The sequence below is a fragment of the Mercenaria mercenaria genome, chromosome 16, assembly GCF_021730395.1.
Source record: "Mercenaria mercenaria strain notata chromosome 16, MADL_Memer_1, whole genome shotgun sequence".
In the NCBI taxonomy this organism is placed as follows: Eukaryota; Metazoa; Mollusca; class Bivalvia; order Venerida; family Veneridae; genus Mercenaria; species Mercenaria mercenaria.
In genome coordinates, this window is record NC_069376.1 from 32,721,958 (window position 1) to 32,734,072 (window position 12,115).

The 12,115-nt window shown below is 36.6% G+C and overlaps 1 protein-coding gene across 3 annotated transcripts in view; it reads right to left on the reverse strand.

The window, feature by feature from the left end:
- LOC123540197 (double-strand-break repair protein rad21 homolog) overlaps positions 1-12,115 on the reverse strand; it is a 34,531-nt gene that overhangs the window by 15,184 nt on the left and 7,232 nt on the right. For 2 of the 3 annotated variants that reach the window (XM_045325015.2, XM_045325014.2), the window contains exons 4-7: positions 11,855-11,964; positions 7,695-7,892; positions 2,554-2,628; positions 862-963 (exon numbers count right to left, since the gene is read on the reverse strand). In XM_045325015.2, coding sequence (XP_045180950.1) covers positions 862-963; positions 2,554-2,628; positions 7,695-7,892; positions 11,855-11,964 — 485 coding nt within the window. The remainder of the gene's footprint in view (positions 1-861; positions 964-2,553; positions 2,629-7,694; positions 7,893-11,854; positions 11,965-12,115) is intronic. The other variant, XM_045325016.2, reaches the window with a different exon arrangement.

Here is a 12,115-nt window from a genome sequence, read left to right on the forward strand (position 1 = left end):
GTTTATGACCAATTATCCTTTTTAAAAAAAAATCATTTTCATATTTCTGCAGGTTTTTTTTTTATTATTATTATTCATTCCACAAAACAAGTTGCAGCAATTTCAATTTTATTCTGTAATTGAGTGGAATTCAAGCATTTTTAACCAAAAATTAAGGTACAGTTTAATCTTCTTTTTTTTATTGGTGGGGGAGGGGGTCATAAATTTTTAATTTCCATCAAAGTCACAACTTTTCGAGGTCTTTGTGAAACCTGAATAAATCCATGAAAATTGTAAGACCTTAAACATTTCTTCAACCTGCTTACTGTTATATTAAAGAACAAATTGGAAAGTTGGGAACTGCGTTACATACTGTAACAGGTTACTTTTGAAGACTGATCATCAACATAAAAGGTCATAATGTGACTGTCAAATTGTTTGTTATGAACATAAAGATACTTGTTTCTTTAATTTCATACATTAGGTAATCGCTCTTTCATAAATTTGTCAATAGGTTACACAATAGAAATTACTGCCTCCATTCCTTTTTTATTTACCTCTCTTTATGTCTCCAAACTGTATTAATTTCATTTGCAACATTGAAAAAAGTGCCTTTCTGACCCCATCATACTGCCTATTATCTACCTTAGCTGTTTTTAACATGAAACAATGTGCTATGGAACTTTTAACTCTATTTTAAGTGGCTCAATGTGTCTACTGGTAGCACCTCCGATTGCAAAACAATTTCAAGTAGGCATTTTTACATCTTATACAAGAACACACTGACTAGTCACATGCCAACTTATATACAAAGTTTTGCCAAAGATTTTTATGTGAACTTCTTTGTTCCAACTTTTGCACAAAAATATCATTAAAGTATACCTGGAACATCTTTCTGTTGTGGTAATGGAGTGGTCACTGGTATTTCAGGTGGTACTGCTGGGGTGTCTTCAAAAAGGTTACCTCCTGTGATTAAATCTTCTCCTGTATAATGAAATTCAGCAAACATTAATCCATCCATGTCTTATCATGTTCTTGTCAAGGTCATTCACTATAAGCTACAATACACTGTATTTTCAGCCAAAAACAAATACTATTTTAGTATCTGACAAGAATTTTTGAAATAGTAATTCATTACCTAAGGAAAAAAAAAAAAAATTAATCCCTATAAGAAACAGTTTATGTAAATCTTGAAACTCCAATATAAAATGTTGCAGTAAGCAATATGTGATCAGAATATCTAATGTTGAAAATTTAATGTAATGGCCAGAAACTGTAAAAGTTATTGCATTAACCTTTAGCCTGCTATATTTCTCATCATTCAATTTGGGCAATACCATTTATTACTTGAAGGGGTGTTCACTGAAAATTTACTGACTGAAGAGTGAACAGTGCAGACCAAGATCAGCCTTGGTCTGCACTGGTCGCAAAGGCAGAATAATTGCCGCCAGCAGGCTAAAGGTTGAACAGTGAAGGACAACCGTTATCTACCCTGAGAGGTACATTTAACAATTTTGTAAACAAGAGGGGCATGAAGTCCCTGTACAGCTCATCTGACCTAATTCTTACCCTAGTATCCAGGAGATAAATCTATAGTTTGATAGAATGACCTAGTTTTTTACCCAATATAACAGTTTCTAACTTGACCATGATTTTACAAAGACAAACATTCTGACCAGATTTCATATAGACCAAGCAGAAAACACAGCCTCTTGTGTGTTAATGATATTTTCTATGAATTGATCCAGTGACCTAGTTTTATTTTCACCCAATATGACCTAGTTTCAAACCCAGTTTTTCAAAAGAACAAACACTCTGACCAGGTCTTATTTTAATCTTTATCATGCTGGACACGATTCTGTCTTTGCGGCCAGTGTAGATCTTGATCAGCCTGCACACCCATGCAGTCTGATCAAGATCTGCACTCTTCGCCATTCAATCAGTACCTTTTTGGTAAACACCCATTTTAACAATTAATGGTTGTCCACATTGAAAGATGGACAAAGTTCATTATAGAAATTTAGCATGGTAAGGCTTAAACCATTACCTGTAGTGTGACATGGTTTTTCTTTTGACATGTCCTTGTGACCTCAATTTTGATCCCAGACGACCCAGTTTCAAACAAGATTTAATGGAAAATAATTCAGACTAGGTTTCATACACAACCAGTTTTCATAAAGAAGAAGAAGAATATATGGTGGTCCCAAGATTTTTATATTCACTGACCCAGTAACTTAGCTTATGACCCCAGACAACCAGTTTTGTAACTGTATTTCTGTGAGATTTTTTTCAAGACAAACATTCTGACATGGTTTTATGAAGACCTGGACACCAGGTGTTAACAGACAAATTTCGGGTGACTAACTACGGACACAATGGTGTCATAAATAGCTCACCTTGAGCACTTTATACTGTAGGTGAGCTATTCACTAACTCCACATTGGCAGCTCTTCAAAACTTATGCATGAATTAGCCTGTGTGAAAACATTTTTTTGAACTTTGGATATGAAATCTTTTACAAATGTACATAATATTAACAAATAAAAATTTTAATTTGTAAGTTGTCCTGAATACCTAAGAATTCCTGATCGACTCCACCTCCGAAACTGTCAGCATCATTATCATCATCGTCATCATCATTCCCTATATCTTAACAAAAGTAACAAACAACAATCAACAGTCAAGTAATTATAACTCCAGAAACTTCAAACAACAAGAGGACCATGATGGTCCTGAATCGCTCACCTCTTCCCACATGACCCAGTTTTGAGTATGACATCGTTTTTTCTGTTATTTGACATAGTGACCTAGTTTTTGAGCTCATGTGACCCAGTTTTAAACTTGACCTAGATATTATCAAGATAAAAATTCTGACCAATTTTCATGAAGATCCATTAAAAAATATGGTCTCTAGAGAGGTCACAAGGTTTTTCTATTATTTGACCTATTGACCTAGTTTTCGAAGGTATGTGACCCTGTTTTGAACTTTACCTAGATATCATCAAGGTGAACATTTTCACTAATTTTCATGAAGATCACATGAAAAATATGGCCTCTAGAGAGGTCACAAGGTTTTTCTATTTTTATACCTACTGGCCTAGTTTTTGATCGCACGTGACCCAGTTTCGAAACTGACCTAGATATCATCAAGGTGAACATTCTGACCAATTTTCATGAAGATCCATTGAAAAATATGGCCTCTAGAGAGGTCAAAAGATTTTAATAATTTTAGACCTACTGACCTAGTTTTTGATCGCAGTTGACCCAGTTTCAAACTTGACCTAGATATCATCAAGCCGAACACTCAGACCAACTTTCATACAGATCCCATGAAAAGTATGGCCTCTACAGAGGTCACAAGGTTTTTTTATTATTTGACCTACTGACCTAGTTTTTTAAGGCATGTGACCCAGTTTCAAACTTGACCTAGCTGTCATCAAGGTGTACATTCTGACCAATTTTTATGGAAATCCATTCACAAGTATGGCCTCTAGAGAGGTCACAAGGTTTTTCTATTTTTAGACCTACTGACCTAGTTTTTGACCGCACATGACCCTGTTTCGAATCTGCCCTAGATATCATCAAGATGAACATTCAGACCAATTTTCATACAGATCCCATGAAAAATATGGCCTTTAGAGAGGTCACAAGATTTTTCTACTATTTGACCTACTGACCTAGTTTTTGATGGCATGTGACCCACTTTCGAACTTGACCTAGATATCATCAAGATGAACATTCAGACCAACTTTCATACAGATCCCATGAAAAATATGGCCTCTAGAGAGGTCACAAGGTTTTTCTATTATTTGACCTACTGACCTAGTTTTTGAAGGCACATGACCCACTTTCGAACTTGACCTAGATATCATCAAGGTGAACATTCTGACCAATTTTCATGAAGATCTCATGAAATATATGGCCTCTAGAGAGGTCACAAGGTTTTTCTATTTTTAGACCTACTGACCTAGTTTTTGACCGCACGTGACCCAGTTTCGAACTTGACCTAGATATCATCAAGATGAACATTCAGACCAACTTTCATACAGATCCCATGAAAAATATGGCTTCTAGAGAGGTCACAAGGTTTTTCTATTATTTGACCTACTGACCTAGTTTTTGAAGGCATGTGACCCAGTTTCGAACTTGACCTAGATATCATCAAGGTGAACGTTCTGACCAATTTTCATGAAGATCTTGTGAAATATATGGCCTCTAGAGAGGTCACAAGGTTTTTCTATTTTTAGACCTACTGACCTAGTTTTTGATGGCACGTGACCCAGTTTCAAACTTGACCTAGATATCATCAAGGTGAACATTCTGACCAATTTTTATGAAGATCTTGTGAAATATATGGCCTCTAGAGAGGTCACAAGGTTTTTCTATTTTTAGACCTACTGACCTAGTTTTTGATGGCAAGTGACCCAGTTTTGAACTTGACCTAGATATCTTTAAGATAAACATTCTGACCAACTTTCATAAAGATCCCATGAAAAATGTGACCTCTAGAGTGGTCACAAGCAAAAGTTTACGGACGCACAGACAGACGACGGACACCGCGCGATCACAAAAGCTCACCTTGTCACTTTGTGACAGGTGAGATAATAAAACAAGAGGACCATGATGGTCCTGAATCGCTCACCTATCCCCACATGACCCAGTGTTGAACTGAGTATGACGTCATTATTTCTATTATTTGACAAAGTGACCTAGTTTTTGAGCACATGTGACCTAGATATCATCAAGATAAAAAATTCTGACCAATTTTCATGAAGATCCATTGAAAAATATGGCCTCTAGAGAGGTCACAAGGTTTTTCTATTATTTGACCTATGGACCTAGTTTTTGAAGGCACATGACCCACTTTTGAATTTGACCTAGATATCATCAAGGTGAACATTCTCACCAATTTTCATGAAGATCTCGTGAAAAATATGGCCTCTAGAGAGGTCACAAGGTTTTTCGATTTTTCGACCTACTGACCTAGTTTTTGACCGCACATGACCCAGTTACGAACCTGACCTAGATATCATCAAGCTGAACATTCTCACCAATTTTCATGAAGATCCATTGAGAAATATGGCCTCTAGAGAGGTCACAAGGTTTTTCTATTTTTAGACCTACTGACCTAGTTTTTGACCCGTGACCCAGTTTCGAACCTGACCTAGATATCATCAAGGTGAACATTCTGACCAATATTCATGAAGATCTCATGAAAAATATGGCCTCTAGAGAGGTCACAAGGTTTTTCTATTTTTAGATCTACTGACCTAGTTTTTAACCCCACGCGACCCAGTTTTGAATTTGATCTAGATATCATCAAGGTAAACATTCTGACCAATTTTCATGAAGATCCATTGAAAAATATGGCCTCTAGAGAGGTCACAAGGTTTTTCTATTTTTAGACCTACTGACCTAGTTTTTGACCGCACGTGACCCAGTTTCAAACTTGACCTAGATATCATCAAGGTGAACATTCTGACAAATTTTCATGAAGATCCATTGAGAAATATGGCCTCTAGAGAGGTCACAAGGTTTTTCTATTTTTAGACCTACTGACCTAGTTTTTGATCCCACATGACCCAGTATCTAATTTGACCTAGATATCATCAAGGTGAACATTCTGACCAACATTCATGAAGATCTCATGAAAAATATGGCCTCTAGAGAGGTCACAAGGTTTTTCTATTTTTAGACCTACTGACCTAGTTTTTACCCCCACGTGACCCAGTTTCGAACTTGACCTAGATATCATCAAGCTGAACATTCTGACCAATTTTCATGAAGATCCATTGAGAAATATGGCCTCTAGAGAGGTCACAAGGTTTTTCTGTTTTAAGATCTAATGACCTAGTTTTTGACCCCACGTGACCCAGTTTCGAACTTCACCTAGATATCATCAAGGTGAACATTCTGACCAATATTCATGAAGATCTCATGAAAAATATGGCCTCTAGAGAGGTCACAAGGTTTTTCTATTTTTAGACCTACTGACCTAGTTTTTGACCCACGTGACCCAGTTTCGAACTTGACCTAGATATCATCAAGGTGAACATTCTGACCAATTTTCATGAAGATCTTGTGAAATATATGGCCTCTAGAGAGGTCACAAGGTTTTTCTATTTTTAGACCTACTGACCTAGTTTTTGATGGCACGTGACCCAGTTTCGAACTTGACCTAGATATCATCAAGGTGAACATTCTGACCAACTTTCATAAAGATCCCATGAAAAATGTGACCTCTAGAGTGGTCACAAGCAAAAGTTTACGGACGCACGCACGCACGGACGGACGGACGACGGACGCCGCGCGATCACAAAAGCTCACCTTGTCACTTTGTGACAGATGAGCTAACAAGAGCTGTCCATAAGACAGCCAAGCTCGACTATTCGAAATATTGTCACAGAAGCTGGAAATTATTACCCAAAATGTTAAATATCAAAAGAGTTTTAAGTTCAAAAGGGGACATATCAGAGTTATGGGACTTGATGCTATCAACTAGTTTTATAACCCCGAAGAAACATGTTAAGTTTCAATTCAATATCTGCATTAGTTTTGGGGATAGTAACTTGCATGTAAAACTTTAACCAGAATTTTCTAAGTCCAAAAGGGGGCATAATTTGCTCAAAATACATGTTAAGAGTTATGGAACTTGACCCAGTGAGGTTGGTAATTGATCTAGAAAAAGAATAAATAAGTTCCAAATCTATATGCCTTTTAGTAATAGCTGTATGTACTTGCACGCAAAAACTTTAACCAGAATTTTCTAAGTCCAAAAGGGGGCATAATTTGGCCAAAATGAAGGTCAGAGTTATGGGACTTGGTGCTATCAACTAGTTTTATAACCCGAAGACACATGTGAAGTTTCAATTCAATATCTGCATTAGTTTTGGAGATAGTAACTTGCATGTAAAACTTTAACCAGAATTTTCTAAGTCCAAAAGGGGGCATAATTTGCTCAAAATACATGTTAGAGTTATGGAACTTGACCCAGTGAGGTTGGTAATTGACCTAGAAAAAGAATAAATAAGTTTCAAAGCTATATGCCTTTAAATGATAGCTGTATGTACTTGCATGCAAAAACTTAACCAAGGTGTGACGCCGACGCCGACGCCAGGGTGAGTAGAATAGCTAGACTATTCTTCGAATAGTCGAGCTAAAAATGTGAAACAATCAATAATCAGTTTGTATCCCCTTTTCCTTAAGATTTCGAGATTTTTAACCATTGTAAATCTGCATTACATTATTTTCGATAAGAAAACATTTCATACGAGCCTACAAAGATAAAGTTACTATTAAAAATTTTCAAGGAAAAACTAAATTTACTACTAGATCAAGAATTTTAAAGCAGAAATAAAATCTTGTAAATCTTTTAACATTTACATTTTTTTACAACTGTGTGAGCACAGAACATTTTTCTTGTTTTAATAATGAATTATTAATTTATTTATACTTTGTGACAAAAGATATGAAAAATTTTAAAAAGCAGAGTTTCAGATATCTGCAAATCCCCATGTAGCTCATTGGGCTATTCCTCACTACAGTTTGTTTGGTAATATCTACTTAGTGCATGAATATTACATTTTATCAACTGGATGTCAATAGAGAAAACTGTGTACCTATTGAAAATCTAATAATTTCACAGTAACGAAAAATAACAGTAAACTCCATATAACTGTGTTGCGCTTTCAAATTTACTGCGTTTCACAACTTACCCATAAAACCTCCTCCCCCAAACCCATCATCCAATGGTGGCAGGTCTACATCCATTGTTGGTGCGGAAGATGTTTCAGCGATCATCGAGTGTGATTTTTCTATGTGTTGCATGCTGATGTCTTGTCTGGGGCTCTTCAGGTATGTATCATCGAAGTGAGCATCTCGTAACAGTTCTCGCTCGTCAAAGCCAACATCGCCTATCAAAATCAAAAGTTTCAATTAAGATTCTTATACTTGTAGAATTTACCTTTATATACCTGTTCAAATTATCTACAACATCAAATGAGTCGCACCATGAGAAAACCAACATGGTGCATTTGCGACCAGCATGGATCAGACCAGCCTGTACATCCGCGCAGTCTGGTCCAGATCCATACTGTTTGCTTTCAAACCAAACCCTATTGCAATTAGAGAAACCATTAGCGAACAGCATGGAATTATGTCATGGTTGAAACTGTTCATACAGAACACCTGAGAAAAAAATTAAGTTAAGTATTTTTAAGTACTTTTCTTCAAAATTTTGAAGGATTATAGTCAAAACAATACCTATTGACTATTTCAAATATGTTTCATTCATCACTCGTTGCAAAATGTATATATTACTTACCATGCCCGGGTACAAAGAACTTTATTATCAACTTTCAAAGTTGTGTGTAATAACAATTAACTAAGCCATTATGAAAAATAAACAAAACATGCAGCTAACAACGTAACAGAAACTTAACAGAACAGAACTTGGCATGACGGGAAATAGCATATTGGGGCGGCATAAAGTTAAAAGATGCATTTCTCACCTCCTGTTAAATCTATAGTAAGCATGCATACTTCATTAGGGGAATCAAAGTCCACGAAAGGTCCACCTATATAGATAATATCTACATAGCATGGGCTTCAAGCGTCATAACACATCCAAACACAACAGGCATCTCATATTGTACCATGTTGGTTTATGCATGGTTATATACAACTTGATTCAAGAGAACCTATTTCTACATCTTTGTCTTATAGACTTTGATCTTTCCCAGCTTCTTCCATTGGATGGTTTGACCTGGGGTTATAACGACTCCTGGCTGGACACTAGCCTGGGTTGTTAATAAAATTCTTACAAGCTTGTCAAATTGACCATTTCATTCACATTTTATTTCTCAACAACAGCAGGGGTTCCATTTGACCCGGGACCCCGGGTCCGGACCCGGGAGATTTTCAAAAGACGCTCAAAGGACCCGGCATGATACTTGCCTGTGCGTCCTTCGGGACCCGGAGGCATTTTCCTTTGATAATCCTTTCTCTTATCATTCATTTCCTTCAGTAAAACTATTTCCACGATAGACACGTGTATTCCAAAATAAACACTGACGCGGTCATGCCCTCCTGCCTTTGATCTTCTGCTAAATCCCGCCCTTTCTCCTGTAGACTTGCCTCGCTGATTTTTTTTATCAGCAAGTTACGTCACGGCGAGTGCACATACCGGTAGGTAACAAGAATCAATGAAGTGTTGAAGATAATTGATAAAGCGTATTGATCCCGTGTACTGTCAAACAAGAGGACCATGATGGTCCTGAATCGCTCACCTCTTCCCATATGACCCAGTTTTGAGTATGACGTTATTTTTTCTATTATCTGACATAGTGACCTAGTTTTTGAGCTCATGTGACCCAGTTTTGAACTTGACCTAGATATTATCAAGATAAAAATTCTGACCAATTTTCATGAAGATCCATTGAAAAATATGGTCTCTAGAGAGGTCAAAAGATTTTAATAATTTTAGACCTACTGACCTAGTTTTTGACCGCAGTTGACCCAGTTTCAAATTTGACTTAGATATCATCAAGATGAACATTCAGACCAACTTTCATACAGATCCCATGAAAAGTATGGCCTCTAGAGAGGTCACAAGGTTTTTTTTATTATTTGACCTACTGACCTAGTTTTTTATGGCATGTGACCCAGTTTCAAACTTGACCTAGATATCATCAAGGTGAACATTCTGACCAATTTTTATGGAGATCCATTCACAAGTATGGTCTCTAGAGAGGTCACAAGGTTTTTCTATTTTTAGACCTAATGACCTAGTTTTTGACCGCACATGACCCTGTTTCGAACTTGACCTAGATATCATCAAGATGAACATTCAGACCAATTTTCATACAGATCCCATGAAAAATATGGCCTTTAGAGAGGTCACAAGGTTTTTCTATTATTTGACCTACTGACCTAGTTTTTGATGGCACATGACCCACTTTCAAACTTGACCTAGATATCATCAAGATGAACATTCAGACCAATTTTCATACAGATCCCATGAAAAATATGGCCTCTAGAGAGGTCACAAGGTTTTTCTATTATTTGACCTACTGACCTAGTTTTTGACCGCACATGACCCACTTTCGAACTTGGCCTAGATATCATCAAGGTGAACATTCTGAACAATTTTCATGAAGATCTTATGAAATATATGGCCTCTAGAGAGGTCACAAGGTTTTTCTATTTTTAGACCTACTGACCTAGTTTTTGTCCGCACATGACCCAGTTTCGAACTTGACCTAGATATCATCAAGATGAACATTCAGACCAACTTTCATACATATCCCATGAAAAATATGGCCTATAGAGAGGTCACAAGGTTTTTCTATTATTTGGCCTACTGACCTAGTTTTTGATGGCACGTGACCCAGTTTCGAACTTGACCTAGATATTATCAAGGTGAACGTTCTCACTAATTTTCATGAAGATCTTGTGAAATATATGGCCTCTAGAGAGGTCACAAGGTTTTTCTATTTTTAGACCTACTGACCTAGTTTTTGATGGCACGTGACCCAGTTTCGAACTTGACCTAGATATCATCAAGGTGAACATTCTGACCATGTTTCATGAAGATCTTGTGAAATATATGGCCTCTAGAGAGGTCACAAGGTTTTTCTATTTTTAGACCTACTGACCTAGTTTTTGAAGGCACGTGACCCAGTTTCGAACTTGACCTAGATATCATCAAGATGAACATTCTGACCAACTTTCATAAAGATCCCATGAAAAATGTTACCTCTAGAGTGGTCACAAGCAAAAGTTTACGGACGGACGCACGCACGCACGGACGCACGCACGGACGGACGACGGACGACGGACACCGCGCGATCACAAAAGCTCACCTTGTCACTTTGTGACAGGTGAGCTAAAAAGGCGCCAATTATTAAATTATCGTAAGCAGCTGATTACCGAGCATGTGAAAAGTGCCCTGCAAGATTTTTTCATGCAAACTTTAAATTAGACCATTGCTTAGTGATCATACCGTAATTTCAACAAGAAGCTTCACAAATTTAGATGAATTTTGAAAGTAAAAATAAGTTCAGAATGTCCGTTCACGAGTCTAATTACACCCGATGTCATAATGCATATTTCCAAAATTCCTTAAAAAAAAACCTGACTTTCAGTGCAGTTTTTAATGATAAGTAGCATCATTATTTGAGAAACTATCTCTGATTTAGCTTAGTTTGCCAAGTAAAACTGAGCAAAAACTACTTTCCGATGACATTCCGAAAGTGTACCAGTATCCGGACAGTACATTTTGGATACACTTTTATATAGAGTGTTAAAGCACTGTTCTGTTATTAAAAATTAAATGAAACTTAGAAGAAAAATCTAATAAAAATAACATGAATTTTGATAAATATTAGTTTACAATATATGACCTGAAACTGACATTTTTATTTAATATGCTGTAACATGATCTTGGGTTTATTGTTTTCTTATAATATAGGTAAAGATCTACGAATTACTAAATAAAAAAATATAATCAATTATATGGACGTGTTGGGACAGGACTCCTGTATTTTGGAAAAGGACCCTTTAAAATTTGGGCCCAAGGGTCCTGGGACTCTTGGGTTTTCAGGTCTAGTGGAACCCCTGCAACAGTGAAATATATATATTTTTGCAGACTTTTTTTTCAAAAGATTTTCTGTAGACATTTTTTTTTAAAATTTGTAACGCAAGACTGCCACCACAGCCTAGACATTTATGAAACTGGCATGCTGTCTCCTGTTCCAGCCAACAGAGATGTAATGGAAACTACAGGGTAAACTACATAATAAAACAAACAATCTTGTGTCATGGAAGATCCTTTCCTACCCTGAATTACCTTGGAAAGTACAAACAGATTACATACCAAAACTGTCATCCCCAACGAAAGATATAGTTGTTAAATCTTCTTTCATCGTAATTTCTTCTGGGCGACTCTGGTTGACGGTTGAAAACTGTGCACTCATATCAATGTCGCTGTAAGTAAAGCAGTCATTTGTTTCATGAAAAGCCACATGTAGCTTTTTTGCAGGAAAAAATTGTTGAAGAACATTTCTCCTTCCATACTGAATCTAAACCTAGCATTCAGTATATGAGAGGCTATTAAGTAAAATCTTCAGTATTAAGA